General features: G+C 39.4%; 1 protein-coding gene across 1 annotated transcript in view; it reads right to left on the bottom strand.

Annotated features, from left to right (window-relative positions):
- Positions 1-25,184, bottom strand: part of LOC139320679 (gamma-aminobutyric acid receptor subunit alpha-4-like) — a 249,948-nt gene that overhangs the window by 140,393 nt on the left and 84,371 nt on the right. The window contains exons 4-6 of the mRNA XM_070949112.1: positions 23,900-24,120; positions 23,725-23,807; positions 23,363-23,506 (exon numbers count right to left, since the gene is read on the bottom strand). Of these exons, the coding sequence (XP_070805213.1) occupies positions 23,363-23,506; positions 23,725-23,807; positions 23,900-24,120 (448 nt within the window). The remainder of the gene's footprint in view (positions 1-23,362; positions 23,507-23,724; positions 23,808-23,899; positions 24,121-25,184) is intronic.

The raw sequence follows: 25,184 nt of genomic DNA, 5'->3' as shown, positions 1-25,184 counted from the left end.
TTCAGCCGCTTGTCTTTAATCCGCCTCCAAAATAATGCGCCACCCCAGGTATCCCATCCACTTTCTTGATCTGTTGCAGGTCCCCACAATTGGTCACAACTCCAAGTATCCTATATGTAAAATAGAAAAAGCTGTCTTTAAGCACACTTAAATGTTAGCTTAGTGGGATTTTGTTTATCCATGGTCACTTTCCAGCCAGATTCTGCCGCCGCCTTGACTCGTGTCCAATGAATCCACGACTTTGATTCTGCAATCTTAATAGCAAGGAGAGAAGTCATAATAACGGTAAAAGGTCCTTTCCACCGTCCTTCCAATGGCTCCTTCTTCCAATGTTTGACCCATACTTAATCCCCTGGTTTGAATGGATGACAATGGGTTATTAACCGAGGGGGCACTTGTTCCATCACATATCGCTGGAGCATCTCAACTTGCTTATTAAGTTCTTGTACCATTTCCATATTCCAAACTCCCCCCTTATGCCCCAGATCCGGCCACCCTGCCAAGTTCCTTAACAACCCTGGCGATCATCCATACATTAACTCATATGGCGATAACTTGTGTTGGCCCCTTGGCGAGCTTCTGATTGCATACAAAGCTAGTGGTAAAGCATCAGGCCACTTTAAATGACTATCTGTACAAATCTTAGTAATTCTTTCCTTAAGAGTCCTGTTCATTCTTTCTGCACATCCAGCTGATTCTGGCCGAAATGCACTGTGAAACCGCCACTTTATTCCTACCGCCATTGCAACTGCCTGATTAATATGATGAACAACTCAGGACCATTGTCCGATGAGATATAACTGGGAATTCCAAATCTGGGAATTATCTCTTTTAGTAATAGTCTTGCCACCTCCCGTACCTGCTTGGTCTTCGTTGGAAAATCCTCAGGCCACCCTGTATACATATCCACCATAACTAACAGAGCTTTAAACAATCCACATCTAGGCATATCAGTAAAGTCTATCATAATATAATCCATGGGGATGTATGACCGGGGTATGGCACCAGGGGGCAGTAAGGGCCCTTGCCTTGGGTTAACCTTAGTACATGTAACACACTTTGCAACCGTTCCGGCAGCAACTCCAGCCAGCCCATTGATATAATAATCTCTTCCTAATGCTAGTTCTAAAGCCGTTTTACCCATGTGTGTTGTTTCATGGGCTAGGCGCGCTAGTGTCCATGCCATCGAGGCTGGTACGAAAATCCTCCTGTCTGGTAATACATACCACCCATCTTCAACCTGAGCTTTCAAGTCTGTCACTGCTTTCACACTTTCCTGTTGCGTATATGTTGGTTTGATTTCAGGGGGTATAACCCCTAAATCCATTGCTACACAAACAAACAAACAAGTCGGGCAGCGGTCCCTCTTGCTTTGCCGCTTCCCTTGCTTCTACATCAGCTGCTCTATTCCCCATAGCTACTTTATCATCTCCCCTCTGATGTCCTTTACAATGCATCACTGCCACTTTCTTTGGTTTATTCACAGCTTCAATCAAGCGGCTAATAAGATGTCCATGCAAAATACTTTTCCCTGCTGAATCTCTAAACCCTCGTTCCTTATAAACAGCCCCATGTGCATGTAAAGTAAGGAATGCATATTTACTATCTGTCCACACATTCAATGTTTCTCCCTTGGCCCTTTCTAAGGCACGTATCAGTGCCCAGAACTCAGCCACCTGTGCACTATGTCCACTTCCTAGGGGTCCGCTTTCCACCACTCCTTCATCATCTACAATGGCATATCCAGACACCCGATACCCATCTACAATGTAACTGGATCCATCCGTGTACCAATTAAACTGTGCATTGGGTAACGGGATATCCGTTAAATCAGGTCGGGTAGAATAAACTTTCTCTAATACCTGTATACAATCATGCTGTGTATCCACTTCCATTGGCAACAACGTAGCAGGGTTCAGCCTATTGGACATTACCAAACGTACCTGGGGATTCTCAATCATAATTGCCTGGTATTTTGCCAACCTTTGTCCACTAATCCATAAGTGTCCTTTAGTGTCCAAAATGGACTGCACCGCATGGGGGGAATGTACAATTATAGGACAGGAAAAAGTAAGTTTATTACAATCTTGAATTAATTTTGCAATCGCAGCCAATACTTTTAAACAACGTGGCCAGCCTCGTGCTACTCCATCCAATTGTTTTGACAGATATGCTACCAGTTGTTGCCAACTTCCCAGCGGTTGGGTAAGCACCCCCACTGCAATATTTCTACTTGTGTCTACATATAAATTAAAAGGCTTCTGCAGATTTGGTAAGGCTAACGCCGGAGCCTGGGTTAGCGCAATTTTTATATCTTTAAAGGCTTTTTTTGTTCTCCCCCCCATTCGAGGGGTTCCGTATTAGCACCCCTGGTGGCTACATACAAGGGTGCTGCCATCAAAGCAAAGTTAGGAATCCAAATACGACAGAAGCCCGCCAACCCTAAAAAGCTTCTCAGTTGTCTCTTTGTTCTAGGTTCAGCCAGCATCAAAACTGCCTGTTTCTGCTCTGGTCCTAAAGCTCTGTGTCCTTTCTCAATATCATATCCCAAATACCTCACCCTCTCTTTCACTAATTGAGCTTTCTTCCTTGATACCCAATACCCACACTCTAGTAACAAATCCAACAACATTTTAGTATTATCCCAGCATAAATCCTCTGTCCGTCCTGTCACCAAAACATCATCAACATATTGTAAAATTGTATCTCCCGGTTGCTGAGGCATGTAATACTGCAGGTCCCTAGCCAATGCTGTCCCAAACAATGTCGGGGAATTTTTAAACCCCTGTGGCAACCTAGTCCATGTGTATTGCATTTTTGTGCCCGTATGAGGGTTCTCCCACTCAAATGCAAACAGCGGCTGGCTTGATGGATGAATAGGAATTGTAAAGAAGGCGTCCTTCAAATCAACTACAGAAAACCACCCCGCCTGGGGTGGAATTAAACTTAACAAAGTGTATGGATTGGACACAGCTTGGTGTAAGGTAACTGTTAGGCGGTTAACAAATCTCAAATCCTGGGCAGGGCGATAAGACCCATCTGCCTTCTTAATTGGAATAATTGGGGTATTCCATGGGGATTGAGTAGGCACCAAAACACCCGCTTCCAAATATCTCTGTATACTCTCATAGATGGCATATATTGCTTCCCATGAAACGGGACGTTGCCTTATTCTTACTGGCATTGCTCCCGGCTTTAGCTCAACCACTACTGGAGGGTGGTGTGCTGCAAAACCTGGCGGATTATCCTCTACCCACAAACCTGGCACATCAAACATCCTCCACTTTTCCTCCTTTTCTTTCTCACCGACCTGTCTCCCTATCATCAACCTCCAAATCTCCTCCGGGGAATGCCTTATGGTCATTTTCTGACTACCTTCATCAAAAGAAATTGTTGCCCCTAATTTGCTCAGCAGATCCCTGCCTAGCAACAGAATAGGGCACTCAGGGATGTACAAAAATTCATGCTGGATTTCAGCTCCTTTAAAATCACACATCACAGGCTTTAGGACCTGCCGTCCCATAATCTGTCCTGATACCCCCTGAACCTGGATTTTACGTGATCCAGGGGCTGCAATTTGCTTATTTACAACTGATCTACCCGCTCCTGTATCCACTAAAAATGTTGTCTGCTGGCCCCTATCCTCATTGTAACCAACGGCTCAGGTGGGGGTTCTTCCAAGCCTGGTCCCCGTCAATCCGACCACACCATGTCTGCCAATCCAATACTCTCCACTTCTCTTGGTCCGGCCCCCTCTCTAGCTCCTCTACCAAAACCTCGTCCCAAGCCTCTTTGTCCAAATCCTCTATTCAAGCCCCCCCTTATTCCTCGTTCTCCCCTTCTCCCCGCATACTGCCCACGCATCCCTGATCCAAACTCTGGTCTTCTCGTCATCCCTCTACCTCTCATCACCCATCTGGGGCATTCCCTTTGCCAATGCCCTTCTCCTTTTAATAGGCGCATTGGTTAGGGCCCAGGGGAGCCCCTAGGTTAGGGTCCAAATTCATTCCTCCCTGTAATGCTACTGCCAATAATTCAGCCTTCTTTTGCATCCTGGCTTCTTTCTCCTTCTTTTCCACCTTATCCCTATTTACATACACTTTCTGTGCCAATTCCAACAATTCAGTCATGTTCTTCCCAAGCGCTCCTTCTACCCGCTGCAGTTTTCGCCTTATATCTTCATAGCTTTGAGCTATGAATCTTTCATTCAGCATCCGCACATTATCCCCCTGCCGTGGATCCACCTGTGTATATAACTCATATGCTTCAATCAATCTCTGCAGGAAACTTTCTGGACTTTCATCCGCTCCCTGCATCACTAAAGATGGCTTAGACATATTCACTGGGGGCTTCCCTGCTCTTCTGAGACTTTGCACCACCAAATTCTGATAGTCCCTCAAACGTGTCCGGTCCTGTTCCTCCTTAGGGTCCCAGCCTGGATCCATTTTGGGCGCCTGGACCAACACCTCCGGCTGCACATCCGTATCATTTGGCAACATCTCTTTCACACACTGCCTAACTGCAGCTTTCCACTTCTCTCGTTCTTCCAGAGTTAACAGAGTGCGTAACAACTGTTGTACATCCTGCCACGTTGGATTATGTGTTAACATGATAGTTTGAAACAGGTCCGCCATCTCAGTGGGCTTAGTGGTCAGTGGCCCATAGTGTTGCTTCCAGTTTAAAAGATCAGTAGTAGTAAACGGCACGTATTGAAAAAGGGGCTGACGTTCCACCTGCCCCTGCTGGTTTACTATTATCTGATCCACCTGGCGCAAAGGTGCTGTAACTTCTTGCTTGCTAGCCTTCAATTTAGCTGTCACCACGCGAGTTTGCACCCCCACCTGCTCTTCTCCTGTTGCTTCCTTTAACCCCTTATCATCCCAATCTTCTCCTTCACTCTACTTTCTCCCAGTGGGGGACTTTTCCTAACTTTCGGTCTAGCCCCAGGATCGCTCATGCGTCTCTGATTTCCACCTCCCTCTCCTCCTACAGCTCCCTGCAGCTGCTGCTGTTGGTCTAGGGGCTGTGCTGGGGGCGGCTGCTGTGCTGGGGGCTGCTGCTGCACTGGGGGCTGCTGCTGCACTGGGGGCTGCCACAATGGAGCATACGGGGGGGGTCTAACTACCTCCTCCACATCCTCTGTCAATACTTTTCTCCTTCTTGGATATTCCTCTCCTCTTTCTGCCTGAGTTTTTCCTTGCTCACTTCTCCCCCCTTTAATCTTTCCGCCAGATCTGGATACACATAGCCTGACCATTTCAGCCTGATACTGCAGCAAATCTTCAGCTTTTTCTGTTAGGGCTCTCGCCCATTGATCAAGGTATTGAAATTGATCAAGATATTTATCCTGATTCACTACAATCACCCCCCACAACTTATCCACTGTTTCCTCCCTTAGTGATCCCTGAGGGGGCCATCCTGTCCCCAATAATGGCCACACATGCTTACATAAAAATTTTAATCGCTCCTTTGATCCTTTCAGATAGGAAGGGTTGCTAAAATACTTGTCAAAACCTTTTAACATGCATGCCAACGGAGTATTTGGCACGCTCTGAGCCCCTCCCATTCTATCACACTGCCACCGACTCGTAGCCCCGGAACTTCACGGCCACTAGCGAGAAATGCGACGGCTTAACCACCCACACAACCTGACACCGACTTCGTTAGGGTAGCCACCCCGAGTCTGAGGGAGTGATCAAGTCCCTCCGTCTGCCTTCAAATGAGGCAGGTACAATTCTTTTACAATATGCTCACTTAAAAACGCTCCCACTCCGTAGATTCCTGGCCAGGAATTTGTTCAGACCACCTTTCCTGCACCGCAGGGTTCTTGGACTCGATCAGAGCTCCGTCGGTCCCATAGGGCTATCGCTGCTGTCTCCCGGAGACGTATCTCCGCGGCGCCTGGAGAATGTTCAGGAGCGACCTCCCGATGGTCCCGAGGGGTCGAAACGGCCCTCAGCAAAATATCGTCTTGCACCTAGTCCTGTGGGAGTCGCCAGCTGTTATAGGAGAAATGACGGAACTAGGCCAAGCTCTTCAATGCAGGAAAGAGTTTATTGCGCAAGGTTCAAACAGTCCAAAGACAGCAAAGGGTCTGAACAATGATGGCCGCTTTTGGCCAGATATTTATACAGTATAAAGACAAAGTTATTACGAAGAGTGAGACATTTCACACGTAGAGGTTACCCTTTAATCTATCTCTAGGAAAGACATAACAGCCCTTTTCCCACAGGCTCAGGTTCTCAGCTCCGGAGCTCAAGACATAATAAAAAGGAGATAAGGGGCTCAAAGGCGCCTCACGAGCAGTAAAGAGGACAGTAAGGGAAGCAGTATTTCTTCTCTAAAATCTACATGACATTTGGGGTGTAATAAACATTAAACAACAGGATGTATCTGTTTAGGGTCAGTTTGCCCTTTTACAATTCTGTACCTACGTCAAATACCGTTTGTCATCTCAGCACCTTGGCACGGAAGAGGCACTTCTGTCTTGACCAAAGATTTGGATTTCTAATATTTGAGTTTTATCCCAATATCGAATCTTTTTTTTTTTAAATGTTTTATTGTAAGAAATTATAATAATACAATTTTATCCATCCGGTTACATAGTATGGAAAAAGAAATAAATACAAATTGTACATATTATACATAAGTAGGTAATCTTTGCAAACCAGTTACATGGTAAAAAACAAAAAAAAATTGTGTTCACATATCATTTTTAGTGTATGTATATATGATAATCTTTAACAATAAATTAGTAAATACATAAATTATGTCTTTTGCTTACCCATGTAACCTTTCCTTGCCTTATTATATTTCCTACCATCCACAGTACATCTTCTCTTACTATTTCATTTTTCTATTTCTTGTACTTGCTCTGGTCTCTTTCCTTTTTATTTCAATTTCCTCTTCTCTAACCACCCGTACCACTTATCCCATAAGGTGTAATAATCCGAATCTTCTCTGTCATTAATTTCTAATGTTAATTTATTCATCTCGGCACATTCCATTATTTTGCCGATTACTTGTCCCTTAGTTGGTATATTTTTCTCTTTCCATTGTTGAGCGAAAGCGATTCTTGCTGCTGTTATTATATGCACTGCCAAGTATTTCTTCTTTTTTGCCATTTCCGTCTTAAGGATTCCCAGGAGAAGTGTTTTAGGGTCTAATTCAAAGGTTTCACCTATTATTTCTGAAAGCCAATTGCAAATCATCTTCCAATATTTTTTTGCTTGAGAGCAGGTCCACCAGCAGTGGTAAAAGGTACCTTGCTGGTGTCCACACTTCCAACACTTTGGGTTTGAGTTAGGGTAAATCTTGGCAATCCTAGCTGGTGCTAGGTGCCATCTATAAATCATCTTATACTGGTTCTCCTTGTAAGTAGTTGCCTTGGTAAGTTTTATATTGTTGTTCCATATTTGATCCCATTCTTCCAGATTTATGTTTTTCCCAATGTTTTTGGCCCATGCTAGCATTGGGCCTTTAACCACTTCTTCCATCAGGTCATATTCTACTAAATAGTTGTACATTTTAGCTAATAATTTATTATCTGTACCCATCCAAATTTTATCAAAATCTTTGCTTCCCATTTCTATACCATATTGTTCTTTATCTTTTTTGTATCTTGAATTTATCTGTGCGTATGTCCACCATTCAACAAAAGTGCCCTGTTCTTTTAATTGTTCTAATGTTTTGAGGTTCCCTACCTCATCTAGGATTTCTTTATATTTTACAGTTTTACCATGGTCCAGGACATTTGGGTAAATTATCGCCTCCATGGTTGAAAGCTAGCTGGGAATTTTAGTGTAGTGTTTTCGTCTTATTTCTTCCCACGTTGACTTCAATATGTCCCTCAATTTATGTTTGTTGAAATGTGTTTTGGTTTTTTTCCCCGTTTCCCATAAATAGGCATGCCAACCCATCTGGAGATCATGCCCTTCTAGCGTTAGAATTCTTTTGTTCGCTAACGTCGCCCATTCTTTTAACCAAACAAGAATTGCTGCTTTGTGATATGTTTCCCATATTGGTAATCCAAGCCCTCCTCTATTTTTTTTATCTTGTAAGCTCCTAATTGCTATTCTTGGTTTTTTTCCTCCCCAAATAAACTTCCTAATAGTAGTATTAAGTTCACTAAAAAAATTTTTATCAAATTTAATTGGCGCTGTTTGGAACAGGTACAACAATTTGGGTAAGATGCTCATTTTAATTGTCACTATCCTCCCAAGGAAGGAAATTTGTAACTTCCCCCACTTCTCTAAATCTTGTTTTATGCTTTTTACCAAGGGGACATAATTGTCCTCTTTGAGGGCCAGGTACTTTGTTGAGATCCATACTCCCAAATATTTAACTTTTTTCACAATTTGGATTCCCATAGATTCCTCCAGGGCTTCTTTCTGTTTTTTCGTCATATTTTTGGTGAGCATTTTGGTTTTAGATTTATTTAATTTGAGTCCTGCTACTTCTCCATATTTATCGAGTGTTTCCAATATTTGTATGCCTGTTTCCACCGGTTCTTCCATAATTAGGACAACGTCGTCCGCAAACGCTTGAACTTTATATGTTTCCTTCCTGATTTTAAGCCCTTTGATTTGATCACTCTCTCTAATCTTCTTCAATAACACTTCTAATGCCAATATGTACAAAAGTGGTGACATTGGGCATCCCTGTCTTAGTCCTTTGCTGATCTGAAATGTTTTGGTAAGTTCACCGTTTACTAAAATATTGGCCCTTTGCTTCTCATAAATCATATTTATTGTATTTGTAAAATTTTGTCCAAATCCCATTATGTTCAGTTGTTGCTTTATAAACTCCCAGTTCAAATTGTCGAAAGCCTTCTGTGCATCTAAAAAAACTAATGCCACCTCTTTTTCCGGGTGTTCCTCATAATATTCTATCACATCCAGAATCGTCCTTGTGTTATTCCTAATTTGCCTCCCTGGGAGGAATCCATTCTGATCGCTATGTATTATCTTATTGAGAATTCTTTTTAGTCTTTCCGCTAATATATTCATGTATATTTTATAATCAGTATTGAGAAGTGAAATTGGCCTATAATTCTGTATCAATTTGGTATCCGATCCTTCTTTTGGTAAAAGTGTAATATAGGCCTCTCTCCAAGATTCTGGTATTTTGTTTTTCATTAAGGCCTCATTAAAAATTTGGAGCATTCTTGGGAGTAGAATGTCTTCTAGTTCTAAATTTTTGTATAATTCCCCTGGGAATCCATCCGGGCCTGGAGATTTGTTCTTTTTCAATTTGGCAATTGCAGTCTTTAACTCTGTTAATGTGATCTCTTTGTTCAACATCTCTTTTTCCTCCTCTCCGATCTGTGGCATTCCCTCCTCCAATAAATATTGTTTTACTTTCTCTTTGGGTATAACTTCTTCTTTATATAAAGACGCATAGAATTCGCGTGCTATTTCCAATTTTTCTTCTTCTTTAGTTGTGATATGGCCTTCGGTGTCTTCTAGTTGGAGAATAATTCCTTTCTCTCTCTCTTTTTTAATTCTGTAGGATAACCACCTTCCTGGCTTGTTGGTGTTCTCGAAGTAATATTGTTTTGTTCTCTTAATATTATATGCTAGTTTTTCTTGATCTATTATATTTAATTTATGACAAATGTTCATCCAGTTTTCTTTTGTTGTTTCATTGTCAGGGTTTTGTTGCGCCTCTTTCTCTGCCTTTGCCAGTTCTTCTAGCAATATTCTTTGAGTTTCTCTCCTCTCTTTATTTCTGTATGCTCCATATGATATCATTAGGCCTCTTAAATAGGCCTTCATCGTATCCCAAATTATCCCCCGGTCCATTGGTTCTTTTTCATTTTCTTCAAAAAAGATTTCTAACTCCCTCTTGACTTTATCAATATTTTTTTTATCTCGCAAAAATTGTGTATTCATTCTCCATCTTGTGTTTTTTCTCTTATATCTACTTTTCCATCTGATTTCCAGTGGATTGTGGTCTGCCCAGGTATTGGGTAAGATTTCCGCTGACGCAATGTCCCTGCCCAAGTTCCTGCTTACCCACATCATGTCTATTCTAGACCATGATTTATTGGGGTTAGAATAAAAGGTGTATTGTCTCTTATTGGGGTGTAGTGTTCGCCAGATATCTACAAGGTTTAATTCATCCACTAAGTCGAAGAAAGTTTTTGGTAAATTTTTCCTTATTTTCTTTTGACCTCTGGGTCTTTTGTGATCTTTGTACGCATCTGCCACTCCGTTGAAATCCCCAATGATGCAGATATTGTTGTTATCCAATCCTCTTATTATTTCTCTTGTTTTGTTATAAAACTCTTTCAAATTTTTGTTTGGGGCATAGATCGCTGCTATTAATATTGCCGAATTGCCCCTCTCAATTTCAACAATTAGTAATCTACGTTTGAGGTCTGCATATTTCAGTTCTGTCTTCATCTCTTTTCTAATATATAGTGCCACCCCTCTCTTTTTCTTCATGGCTAAAGAGGTATAAAGATTCCCCAATTTTTTATGTTCCAAATATTTTATGTGTTCTTGTTTAATGTGTACCTCCTGAAGACAGACTATGTCTGCATTTTGTATAACTAATTTGTTAAAGAAGGTTTTTCTTTTTTTATGATCGTTAAGTCCATTTACATTAATCGATAGGATTTTCCAATCGTCCATCCTTGTTGCCTTGTATTGATTTACTTAAATTTGAGGTTGGTATTAGCTCGAACTGCTCTTTGAGGTCTTTGTTTCTTCCCTGCTTCGCTACTTTCTTTCTCTTCCTTTTCTTTCTCCTCCGTGCTCTCTTTCCCCGTCGGGACCTCTTCTTGGGATCTTCTTTGGGTGAGTTCTTCTTCTGTAGTAGCAGCTTCCAGTTCCTCTTTGCTACTTTGTTCGTCTTCTGACCCTCTCAGTTGGTCAAGGAATTCTTGAGCCTCCACCAGACTATTTATTTTAATTCTCCTCCCTTGCCAGGTAATCAGCATACCCTCAGGCAAGGTCCATCTAAAAAGTATATTCCTTTTATTCAGCTGTGTGGCCAGGAATCTGTAGTCTCTTCGTTGTTCTCTCACCCTCCTCGGCACTTGCTTCAGGACAATCACCTCCTTTTCCTTATAATTAATCAGTTCTTCTTTTACCATTTTATAAAAGATATCCTTAACTTTCTTTCGTGCGAACCTTATATGTACCTCTCTGGGTAGTTTGTTCCGTCTAGCGTAATTCGTCTGTACTCTGTACACCTCGTCCAATTCTTTTATTATGTCGTTTGGATCCTGTTGGAGCACCTCCGCTATTAATTCCGACATTACTTGTCCTAAATTTTCGTCCTTGTCTTCTGTAACGTTTTGAAAACGCAGATAGAAAGAGGCCTTGTCCATTTCCAACTGCGTAATCGATTCCTCCAGATCCCTATTCTGGGCCATTAATTTTTGATCTACTGTCTCTAAATCTTTCTCTTGTTGTTCCACCTTAGATTCTATTTTTTGTATTCTCTGTTCGTTCTTTAGAATGGCTTGTTGTATGTCACCCATTTTCTGGTCAATGCCTTGTATGTCTGTTTTCATTTCCTGATGATTATTAGACATTTTCTCTTGCATTAAGAGCATTGTCTCTTGAATCATTGCTAATGATGCCTGCATCGCTTGCATTGTTGGGATCACTGATGTTTTCTCAATTTTTGGTAGCCCTTCCATCGATTTTTGGGTTGCAGGGGATGACATTATAATTGTGGGACTTGAGACGCTGGAGGTTACTTTCTTTCCTGTTTTTGCCACAGTGGATGCAAAACTTGTCATCTCCCTAAGCACTTTCGCCTGTTCTTTGACTATCCTTTCTATGTTCCTCCAAACCGTCATCCACTAATTGACTTCCCTTGCTTAGTTTAACAGTACTAAAGAAAAGAAAAAAAATTTTTTTTAAGATATTCCCAATTTACAAGACAAGTAGAAATGGTATAATCAACCTTTTCTCCACTATGCTGCCCACTACTTAGCTTTGTTGACTAATCATTATTTGAAAGCTGTGTTTCTAATTTAGCTCAACTCCTAATTATCAATTAATTAGATTCTCAATTCTTAGAAAGAAAATACCAATATATATAATCAATAAATTAATACTCAATGTCCAATCAGTAGACCCTTAATTAATTGATGTTATAAATTAAATCACTATTTTATAAAGTTAATCCTTAGTAATATTAAACACAATAGTCAATCAATAGTCAATCAATAGCCACTCTATGCTCACAGCAATGAAAAATAGAAAAACAAGACACAAAGAGTAGCTGATAAATAAATGATAGATATATAAATAAGTAAATAGTTAAATAGATATATATATAAATAGGTATATAGATAGGTATATAAATAGGTAAATAAATAGAAGATAATAGGTTCTAATATGTCTATACAGGTATTTAGATATATTAATTAGCTATGTTGTATTACTGCTTTTAATACTTTGAATATATAAATACTTTGAATAATTTAAATACTTATATAAATATTTTGAATACTTTAAATGTGTAGAAAGAAAAAAAAGAAGAATAAATATGTATATATTGTAGTCTTAGACTATTTTTAAAGTAATAGTAATAAAGTAAAGTAATAACAATATGTATTAATACAGATTTAAATTCAGGTCTTCTTAGTCCCTTCAAGTACCACACTTATTAGAGTCTATGCAAGAAAGTACATTGATTTAATATCACCCTTCTACTTCTCGCTTCTTCAGGATCTCCAACACCTTGTAAAAAATAAGTTTAATTATTCCGTTGTTCTCTTCCTGGTGCTCCTTCCTTCCTCTCTGGCTCTTCGTTATTCCTCTTGTTGGTATCAAGTATGGTTGCACTTCCGGTCCTAAATTTCCGGTCGTTCTCCTCTCCAGTCAGCAGAATCTCTTCCCCACGTCCTTAGAGCTCGATCTATGCAGCAAATTAAATCCAAAAAGGTAGTGCCGCTGGTCCGCTTGCCGATCTTTCCTCCTTCTTTCTTGCCAGCCTGTCTGCGATCTTTTTAGCTGTCAATCCTCCTCCTTTCTTTCAGTCGCCGCTTTTTTCCTCTTTTGAGCCCTTCCACTCCGACCCGGCCAGCGAAGCTTTATCCAATCTTCCGATCTCAAGCGCGCTCTGGAGAAAGTGGTTGCTGGTGTACTCGCCTCTCTTTCCCGGAATCTTTGCTTCCCCTCTTGTTGGCTATCGTGGCTTCAGGTCTGCCATTAAGAGGCAGACGCGCCCCGTTAGCTTGACAGTGGAAATCTGTCGTGCCGGGTGGGTTTGCGCTCCGCCACTCGACTCACCGAAGCCCCACTATTATCCGCGAAGCCCTCCAGGCTTCCACACCTCGAACGGTCCCCAAAACGTTGCGTTAAGTGGCAGTGGGAGAGAGCGATCACTCTCACCACGCCATAACACCACGAGTCACCAACCGGAAGTCCCCAATATCGAATCTTAGCCGGGCTCAGATTCATTGATATAAAAGACCTGGCTCTTCCAACAGGCGGGTCTGGGTTGACTCTAAACTGATTTTGTAGCTTTTTAAATTCTTAAATTTTAAATTTGAATTTGTATTCCCACGTTTAACCTACTTATTGGATATTCTGTTTTAATTTGTCTTTTAACTTTTGTATTCTCTGTTTCTTATTGTTGTAAGCCACCCTGAGTCCTTCGGGAGAAGGGCGGCATACAAATCCAATAAATAAATAAATAAATTATTATTATTAATAATTATTATCATTATTATTGATTTAATCTTCAATTTGATTCACAGTCTGGGACTGGTAAAAACCTAACAGTTCAAATCCTAACCAAGGACCTAAGACTGGTTAAGGTAATGTCTGAGTACCATACTTTTTGGAGTATAAGATGCACTTCCCCCCCGTAAAAGAGGGTGGAAATGTTGGTGCATCTTGTACACTGAACACAGCCATATTGGCCCCCTGAAACCCCACCCCAGGCATCCCGTTTTTGTGAAAAATGGGCCTGTTTTTCATAAAAACAGGTCCATTGTTTGCAAAAACAGGGCATGCAGAGGGTTTGGGAGGCCTCTTGGGGGCTGGGGAGGGCAAAAATGTAATGCGTGGGGGTTTGGGAGGCCAAAAACAGGCCCGTTTTTCACAAAAATTGGGTGCACAGACTGTTTGGGAGACCTGCAGAGTGTTCCTGGGGATTGGGGAGGGCAAAAACGCAACACATGGGGAGTTTTTGCCCTCCCCAGCCCCCAGGTGTGTTATTGGCGTCCCCAACCCCCCCCATGTGTTGCATTTTTGCCCTGCCCTGCCCCCAGGAGCACTCTGCAGGCCTCCCAAACCCTCTGCGCATCCTGTTTTTGCGAAAAATGGGCTCATTTTTTGGAAAAACGAGCCCGTTTTTTGCAAAAATGGGACACACAGAGGGTTTGGGAGGCCTGGGGGCAGGGGAGGGAAAAAACTTTTTTTTCTTGTTTACCTCTTCGAAAACGTGGTGCATCTTATACTCTGGTGCATTTTATAGTCTGAAAAATACGGTATATAGGCAGTTTTGAGTAAGGTAGTTTTTTGCAAAGTCAGAATACTTAGGTCTGATAAGTTCAAAATTTCCATGTATCTAGGCAATCCTTTCAGTATTGCTCCAAGGGCTCCTAGTACTATTGGTACAACCATTGATTTCTTCCTTCACAATTGCTCAACTTCAATTTGTTTCCCACATTAAACACATGGGCTTCAACTGAATTAAAGGGATAAAAGTCAACCCGCTGAATTGTTGATCATCAGTGAAAGCTGAGAAATATTGTATATTATTCAGCTGAACAATTCCCAACAAAACCTTGGCAATTGCATTTTGAAACAGCTGGAACATATGCCTACAGTGACAGCCTCACAGGACAGAGATTGTCACTGTGCTAATAGGTCTTCTCATAACATTAGACCCACGCAATCATTAGATAATTACATGATAAAATAATTACTCAATTAAACTATAAATTTCAGAAAAGAATAAAAAAAATTAATCTCCAAATTTGTGGGAATTGAAATTGCATCGTTCAATTTACACAGTCCAATTTTTCACTGGATTATGTTGCAAATATTTCCATTTTCATCCACTGTAAACACTCAAAGCAAAACACAGATTATGAATTAAATAGTCACAAACTAGTTCATTTTCCAAATATAGCTTTTCTATCTAAAACAGGAACAGAACCAGTACAAAGCAGATTTTAATAAAAACTTCATCTAGTTTAAGAACATGGAAAGTACCATGAACCAAGTGAAAGAATGTAGCTTATATTGTTTATTTAGGTCTTAGTTCAATTTTGTCTAAATTAATTTAAGCTCAGTAGTGCCTTCATAAAACTTAGTTCTGCACTGTCTCTGGTTTTTTTTTATTTTATTTTTTTATTTGATTTATATGCCGCCCTTCTCCGGAGACTCAGGGCGGCTTACAATGCTTTAAGCCAATAGCACCAATAGCTTTTTATTATTTCCAATCTTTCCCAGCCAAATGTGAACCATCTAGAATGTTCTGCATGCAGGATCCACACTTTACTATCAATCTTTATTTTCTCTACAAGCATACTAAGTAGACATTTTTTATAAACGAAGGTAGTATGTTCATCTGTCTTTATAAATAATGTTAGCAGGTAGCAGCACAGATTTATGCAGCATGAAATGTAAATGATACTCTATAGTAAAGATCTTCAGTGTCCTAAATGGCAAATCTGATGGTACATGTGTCAAAATACTTCAAAAATATCATTGTCATTATTATCACCATAATAAGTCAATAATCATTATTATAGTAATGATCATTATCAGAGTCAACATAATGCATGAGAAAAAAGAATAGACAGAATTTATATAAATTTAAAAGTAGAAAGTGGTCTTACAAAAAACATTTGGTCTTCCCTAAGTTCTGCCAAAAGTGCAGAGAAGAGCAACTAATATGATTAAAGGCCTGGAGACAAAAACATATGAGGAATTATTGCAGGAATTGCATATGGCTAGTGTAGAGAAAAGAAGGATAGATGTGACATGACAGCAGTATTCCAGTATTTGTGGGGCTGCCACAAGAAGAGGGGCTCAACTTATTTTCCAAAGCACCAGAAGCCAAGACAAGAAACAATGGATGGAAACTAATCAAGGAAAGAAGCAACCTGGAATTAAGGAGAAACTTCCTGACCGTGAGAACCGGTTAGGTGGAACAGCTTGCCTTCAGAAGTTGTAAGTCATTCATCATCATTTTAAGAAAAGACTGGACAGCCACCTATCTGAAATGGTATTGGGTCTCCTGCTTGAACAGGAGGTTGGACTAGAAGACCTGCAAGGTCCCTTCCATCTCTATTCTGATTGATTGAAATACTCACTGATCCTGCAACATATGAGTCAGCATTCTCTGGGTCACAGCTGACAACCACCACCACCACCATTATCAATAGCCATATCATATCTCAGAACCATCCCAACTTTCATGTGACCTATTGATATCTCTCCCCCCCCCCAATAAACAGTAGAGCACAATTGCTGGCTATCAAAAGGTTGCCCCTCCCAATACAAATTCTTCTCTACATGTTTTTATTTTGACTTGTCCACCAACACAGCTAATTAGATTGTATGTCTCTGATGTATAATTTGGATCCATCATATTCTTTTTTTGCCTCATTGTCCAAATTGTGAGAGTACTGAACATCATGCAACTGAGCAAGTTCAAGACAGCAAAAACTACACAGAATTCAACAAACTCTTTAATGCTCATCTGGAGAAATACAAAATCTTGGAAAATATAGGTAAAATCTCCCAGCCACGTTTATAATGAGATAATAAAGGTAGAGTATTTTGAATATTTTGCATTGTTTCTGCCTAGATTTCTTCCTGTTAGAGTTTGCAGCAATCCAACCAGCAAACAAGTAAATAATTCCGCAGGATTCATTTATATAAGAAACTTCTTTATATACAATACCATACAGAACCAAAACTCAGAATCCAGAAGTACAGAATCAATTATCACAGAAGCTATAGAATCACAGAAGCACTTGTACAGGTCAGTGAACCTAAGCCTGAGCCATCTGGGTCATCAAACAGTACCCATTGGCTGATCTGTTACCATGTCTATTCCAATTCATGAACCCTTATATACTGACACTTCCCACCTGGGCTGAGTTGCCATTTAAGCTGTCAATTGCCTCGCCAATCATCTCTTCATATTTTATATACCTTCCATTCTTTTCCTAATCTTCCATAATCCCTCACAGATAGTTGGATACATCTAGCTACTCTTTCTACATTACTTCTTTGGTACACGATGGAGTAATTACTGCTATTTGCCATTGCTAACAAGGAAGCATTGACAAGGCCATTGACAGAGTTAGGGAGGCTCCTGAGAAATCTGCACAGATCCTGCACAAACCTAGAGCACCTACTGCTGAAGCTGGTTTGCATCAGCACAGAATCCATACAAGGAATTGCATGGAAGTCATCACAGTGCAGAAGATTCTCTTGATCTTATATTACATCCTAGTATTATGTTACATACACACACACACACACACACACACACACACACACACACACACAGCAAGAAAGCACGAAAGGTTTGTAGGGGAAAAAAATTGATGAAAGGGTGATATCAAATAAATGTCTGGGTGATACCTGTGTCTCCACAAACAAGTATTTTCTTCGACGCAACTTGTATTTCAGGTTCAGTATTCCAAATGACAAATAAGATTTTTTTCACAATAGAGAATAAATGAATCAATCTAGGTAAGGTATATTTCTATTTCTTAAAAAAGTGGAATGGTCTCTCACCCCCCTGTTATTTTTTTTTATTTAATTATTTGTCAACAAGTACAACAAGTACAAGGAAACAAATATCAGTATAGACATAGACATAGACATGGGCACATGAAAATTGGCACAAATAAATGGATATAAATAAGCAAAACATAGCCATAAACACAAAAAATGAGTACATATAAATGGGGACAGTATGACAGGGATGAAGGCACGCTGGTGCACTTATGCACACCCCCTTAGGGACCTCTTAAAAACATGTAAGGTCCACGGTAGACAATTTAAGGTAAAAGATATGGGGGTTAGAGGAACTAAGAACAGAATCAGGTAGAGTGTTCCAGACATTTACTACTTTATTGCTGAAGTTGTATTTTCTGCAATCAAGATTAGAGTAGATTACATGTAGTTTGTATCTACTGTATTGATAGCCCTTGTGTTATTGCGGTTGAAGTTAAAGTAGTCATTAACAGGTAGGACGTTATGGTAGATAATCTTGCGTACTAAGCTTAGGTCAGAACGTAGACGACATAGTTCAAGGTTATCCAGGCCTAAAATTTCAAGCCTGGTAGTATAAGGAATTTTATTGCAAGCAGAGGAGTTGAGTACTCTTCTTGTGAAAAACCTCTGGACCCTCTCTAATGTATTAATGTCCGAAATACAGTGTGGGTTCCAGGCAGGTGAGCAGTATTCAAGAATAGGTCTGGCAAAGGTTTTGTATGCCCTAGTTAGAAGTATAGCGTTACCAGAGAGAAAACTTTGTAAAATAAGGTTGACAACTCTTAGTGCCTTTTTAGCAATGTTGTTTCAGTGAGCTCTGGGGCTTAGATCTTTTGAAATGAGTACTCCTAGGTCCTTGACAAAGTGTGGGTCATCTTTTAGATCGTTTCCGCCCAGTTTGTATTTGATGTTCTGATTTTTATTACCAATGTGCAAGACTGAGCATTTATTAGCAAAGATTTGGAGTTGCCAATTGTTTGACCATTCAGATACATAATCAAGGTCATTTTGTAGGGTAGTAGAATTGTCTGTGGTGTTAAATAGTTTTATATAGTCGGCAAAGAGGATGCAGCTGCTTGTAATATGATCACAAAGGTCGCTTATATAGGGCAGAAAGAGTGTTGGTTCTAGAACACTGCCTTGGGGAACACCACTGTTAACTGGTGCAGGGTTTGATATAGCTTTTCCAATTTTAACTACTTGTTGCCTGTTTGAGAGGAATGTAGCTATCCACTTGTGCAAAGATCCAGAAATGCCGTAAGAACTTAGTTTTAACAGACGTTTGTCATATACCACTGAATCAAAGGTTTTGCAGAAGTCTATGTAGATTGCATCTATTGCTTTACCCTGGTCGAATTGAGAGGTCCAAATGTTTTTGCAGTGTATGAGTTGCAGATTACATGACAAATTTTTCCTGAAACCAAATTGCTTATTAGAGAGTAGGTTATTGTCACTAAGTGGAGGGTGATGGATTGGTTTATGATGGATTCCATGACTTTACAGGTGATGCAGCAAAGGGAGATTGGTCTATAATTTTCAGCAAGGCCGGGATCACCTTTTTTGAAGATAGGTATGACTGTTGCTAATGACCATATGTCAGGCAAGGAGCTCATTCTAAGATACTTCATAGATGGTGCTTAGAGGTTCAGCTATGGCAGAGGAGGGCTTTTTTAGAAAGTAGGCACATATTCCATCACGATCAATAGATAGAGATGGCTTTAGTTTGTGTAGTGCCCTTTTGACGGTATCTGCAGTAAAATCAATATGGATTAGATCATTGCAATTGGTTGTGGTATGACTAGGAAATGAGGGGAAGATGCCATTGCCGTTGACAAAGACTGAACTGAAAAAAGTGTTGAAGAGATTAGCCTTAATGGCATCATCATTACAATCTTCACCATTTTGCCCTTTTAGAGGTGGGATGGTTTTTGAGTCTTTAAGTTTGGCATTTACGAAATTATAGAAGGCATGATTGGATTTTGGGTGTAACAACTCTTCCTCCTGTATGTACATTCTGTAATTGGTACATTCTGTTTTTGTTTGGTGGCATAAGATTTTGTATCGGTTTTTGAAGTTAGCTACATAGTCAGTTTTATTTTTCCGCCAAAGGGATTTTTTTTTATTATTATTGGAGTTTCCTTATTGATATGGGTAATTTGTTCTTTTTGGCTAAGAAAGCAAGAAAGACTTGTAGGAAAAAATACAAATTGATGAAAGGGTGCTATCAAATGTCTGGGTGATACTTGTGTCTCCACAAGCAAATATTTTCTTCAATGCAACTTGTATTTCAGGTTCAGTGTTCCAAATGACAAATGAGTTTTTTTCACAACAGAGAATAAATGAATCAATCTAGGTAAAATATATTTCTATTTCTATTTTTTAAAAAAGTGGAATGGTCTCTCACTCCCCTGTTATACAGTGGGGCAAAAAAGTATTTAGTCAGCCACCAATTGTGCAAGTTCTCCCACTTAAAAAGATGAGAGAGGCCTGTAATTGTCATCATAGGTAGACCTCAACTATGAGAGACAAAATGAGAAAACAAATCCAGACAATCACATTGTCTGATTTGGAAAGAATTTATTTGCAAATTAAGATGGAAAATAAGCAGTTGGTCAATATCAAAAGTTCATCTCAATACTTTGTTATATATCCTTTGTTGGCAATGACAGAGGTCAAATGTTTTCTGTAAGTCTTCACAAGGTTGGCACACACTGTTGTTGGTATATTGGCCCATTCCTCCATGCATCTCCTCTAGAGCAGTGATGTTTTGGGGTTGTCGCTGGGCAACACGGACTTTCAATTCCCTCCAAAGGTTTTCTATGGGGTTGAGATCTGGAGACTGGCTAGGCCACTCCAGGACCTTGAAATGCTTCTTACGAAGCCACTCCTTTGTTGCTCGGGCAGTGTGTTTGGGATCATGATCATGCTGAAAGACCCAGCCACGTTTCATCTTCAATGCCCTTGCTGATGGAAGGAGGTTTGCACTCAAAATCTCACGATACATGGCCCCATTCATTCTTTCCTGTACACGGATCAGTCGTCCTGGTCCCTTTGCAGAGAAACAGCCCCAAAGCATGATGTTGCCACCCCCATGCTTCACAGTAGGTATGGTGTTCTTTGGATGCAACTCAGCATTCTCTCTCCTCCAAACACGACGAGTTGTGTTTCTACCAAACAGTTCTACTTTGGTTTCATCTGACCATATGACATTCTCCCAGTCCTCTTCTGGATCATCCAAATGCTCTCTAGCAAACTTCAGATGGACCTGGACATGTACTGGCTTAAGCAGGGGGACACATCTGGCACTGCAGGATCTGAGTCCCTGGCGGCGTAGTGTGTTACTGATGGTAGCCTTTGTTACGTTGGTCCCAGCTCTCTGCAGCTCATTCACTGAGTCCCCCCGTGTGGTTCTGGGATTTTTGCTCACCGTTCTTGTGATCATTTTGACCCCACGGGGTGAGATCTTGCGTGGAGCCCCTGATCGAGGGAGATTATCAGTGGTCTTGTATGTCTTCCATTTTCTAATTATTGCTCCCACAGTTGATTTCTTCACACCAAGCTGCTTGCCTATTGCAGATTCAGTCTTCCCAGCCTGGTGCAGGTCTACAATTTTGTTTCTGGTGTCCTTCGACAGCTCTTTGGTCTTCACCATAGTGGAGTTTGGAGTGTGACTGTTTGAGGTTGTGGACAGGTGTCTTTTATACTGATAACAAGTTCAAACAGGTGCCATTAATACAGGTAATGAGTGGAGGACAGAGGAGCCTCTTAAAGAAGAAGTTACAGGTCTGTGAGAGCCAGAAATCTTGCTTGCTTGTAGGTGACCAAATACTTATTTTCCACCATAATTTGCAAATAAATTCTTTCCAAATCAGACAATGTGATTGTCTGGATTTGTTTTCTCATTTTGTCTCTCACAGTTGAGGTCTACCTATGATGACAATTACAGGCCTCTCTCATCTTTTTAAATGGGAGAACTTGCACAATTGGTGGCTGACTAAATACTTTTTTGCCCCACTGTAGGTAGATAATTAAGAAGTATTTAAATACAGTATATCATAGAAAAGTAAAATGAATTTCAAAAGTACATATATAAATAAGATTTCTTAAGTGTATCTCATATTTATATGAATTTATAAGCTCTTCCAAAGAAACATGGCCTGCAAAAGCGAAATAATACCACCTTTGGCAGCAATGAAAAAAAGTTTATTGAACCTTCAGAGAGCCTTTGATGATCACAATGATAGAATAGGACGCAATTTACTCAATTCTTATCAAGGTACATCAATGAAAAAATTAATTTACTTTTTAATTTAATTCTATATAGTTAATATTTTTTGCATGAAATAATTATTCCAATATTGGCTGCTATTGAAACTTAATTTAATAGGATGCAAATTTAAAGGCACTGGGTTAGAAAATTGTTCTTAAAGAGCCTCAAATACTGAATAGAAAATGTGCGAAGATTTTATTGTTATCCTTTGATAACTTCTTTGTATAAAGTCTTTCTGAGTGAATCAGTAAGGGATCAATAGTGTCTCACTGACTGATAATTTCCAATTCATTATGAAATTGCTTCCTCTTTCTATCAATAATGCCATTCAAAAATATGTCAGCTACATCTGCTCCCTCCACTACCCAATTCTGTCCTGAGTTACAGTACAGGATTAAAATCTTCATATAACATGAATTTAAAAACTGTCTCAAACAGTAATAACTGTTACTGTTTACATATATAAAACTATATATATATATTTTATATAAAATATATATAAAAAGCTCTAGCAGCTTTTTAATATGAATTTATTTGGACCATCTGCAGGTTTTTATTGTACGCTAAGTCACAACTAATGATTAGTATTAACAAACATGTAGTTATGAAACATGTCACTTGCTGCAAACTCCCATGTTTTTAATTGCCTTTTCAACCATTTTCACTTTGCCTCATAAAGGATTACCCAAGGGATGAGTTCTACTTACCTTTACTACCGGTTCGCATAGCGCCCACATGCGCAGATCACCTATGATGACATCCGGGTCAGTGGGCGGAGCCGGTTCTTTTTTTTTTTATTGAAAAGTTTTAAAAAGTTTTACAGACATTTCCCCTTCCCCCTCCCTCCTCCCCTTCCAACCCTCCCCCGCCCCCCGCTTCCCAGAGCAAAATACAGGGTATAACATTTGACAATCATAAGTTAACATAAGCTAATTATCTATAAGCTCCTATCCCCCTCTTGAACTTTTAACTCCCCTTTTACTAAACTAAATTTAAGTACTTTATAAAATCTCTTTGATCATTCGTAAGCTATTTGAAATTTTTTAGTCCGATATTTGCCTTGAATATAAGCAATCCATCTTCTCCATTCTAACATATATTTCTCATTTGAATGGTCCTTTAGATACGCTGAAATTTTCGCCATTTCTGCTAAATTTACTACTTTTAATGTCCATTCTTGAATAGTAGGTAAATCTTCCTTCTTCCAGTACTGCGCCACCAAGAGTCTTGCTGCAGTTATTAAGTTCAGAATCAAATTAGTCTCTATAGCTGTACAATCTGTAATTATACCGGTCCGAACCGGGGGCAACCCACCACTGGATTACCCAGCAAAGAGTAAGCAAGTTTATCTAAACCTTAAATGGATGAATCTTACCTGTGATAGATTTAATTGTGTCAGTAGATGCTGTATGTCCAAGTAGGTCATATTGAACTAAACTAGAAGACTCTTCAGGGACTTCCACTGAATTTTTTGGCCCTTTTGTCCAGGTGTAGATCATTTCACTCTTTGGATATGCATCTGAACAAGATATATTTAGAAAAGAAAATAATGGACAAGATATTTGTCTTAAGAACTTATCTTAAAACCCAATGAAAACATTCCTGTTGCTTTCAGGGGCACCAGCTTTCTTTTTTGACAAAGACACAAGCCTGTGGCTATTCACTGACCTGTTTCTTACAACAAGAACAAAAATGGACCTTTAGTACCATAAGTAAAATGTTGTAATGGGGACTTACAGCTTCCAAATTTTAGCGGACAGGCATGTCCATCCATTGGGAAATCCACCAATCTCATGGGACACTCAGCACTTATGGTGAGCCTATAGGAACCATATAAAATTAGTCCTGACATAGAATAGTACATCAGCAATTAATAAATCATGTAAATGTACAGAATATATAAAACAGGTACCTCATTGTATAGAGAATGGTGCCATTTCTCATAATTCTAAATAGTTTATTTGGAGCTGTCATATTATGAGACACAGATTTTTTTCCATTCCGAAAGAAAGTATCTGGGGTCCACACTTTGTTAACCATCAAGTTGTTTAATCTTAGAATTTCAATGGGACCATCATATTTTAATCTCTTGTCCACCCATGTCTGACGAAAGAAAACATCCATTGTATATTCCTACAATAATTGGGAAGCAAATTAAACAATGTTATACAGTACATGCATTTCCCCAAGAATAAATCAGTGATAGGAATCTATAAAGTCCCTAAACACATTTCTATCAATTCGATAGAACTATATACATCTTAATACTTTAATTTTCCACATTAGCTATATAAATAAATTACTAAACATACTAAATCAAAATAATTACTATAATCTAATAGAATGGCAAGAAGCATGTAATTAAACTTGTTCAGGACTGGAAACGAAATGATTAATTCACTAATATATGTTAATGATTTTATCTCCATGCTATTTTGTTTTGTTTTTTACAAATGATTAAAATTTGCACCAGGAATATACTGTATGCTTATAGCAAACAAATTAAAGAAATGTTATTGAATTGCAACCAGTAAAAACGCCATTGGGGTAAACAAAAAGTGAAAAATTTCAACAAAATAGTAAGTCTTCTAACTTTACCACCATTTATACATAAGATACATATGGAAGTTTGTAAATCTTGCAGAATCGTTTTAACTGGGTCCTCAGCATCTAGGTATACTGCTCATTAGGGAAGACTCCTGCATTGGGACATTCGCAAGAAGTCTTTAAAAAATCAAGATGGTGGCCACAAACACCTGATCAAGACTTTCCCCTTTCTTAAAATCTGTCGGGGGGGGGGTTGTCGATCATATAATTCTGGGCACCATTTCCTTATCTGGGGATGGTTATACAACTATTGCAACATCTTACATAAAACAGAATAAAAATAAAAATTCATAGGGTAGAATTCAATTTCTAAAAAATTCAGCTCATTCTTTATTATTCTTTTAAAACTGCTATTGCAAGATAATTGCTTACACATATATAAGTAATGCCTGGTATAACTGGAAATTTCAGTGTATTTCTGAACTAAATATCAAGGAACTGGTACATAGGATCAGTGTCCAGGCTATTTCTTGCCTTTCCTCCCAGGCAAATGGGATGATTTCACTTGATTAAACAGATTGTAGTATTCATCATATCTTGATTGACTTCAGTCAAGCCCCCATCTTTACCATGCCAATTTTTTGAGGTTT

The sequence above is a fragment of the Pituophis catenifer genome, unplaced genomic scaffold (assembly GCF_029215685.1).
Source record: "Pituophis catenifer annectens isolate HBS135680 unplaced genomic scaffold, rPitCat1.0.hap2 SCAF_8, whole genome shotgun sequence".
Lineage (NCBI taxonomy): Eukaryota > Metazoa > Chordata > Lepidosauria > Squamata > Colubridae > Pituophis > Pituophis catenifer.
Note: the sequence above shows the minus strand (reverse complement) of the source record. Positions and strands in the feature narration are given on the sequence as shown.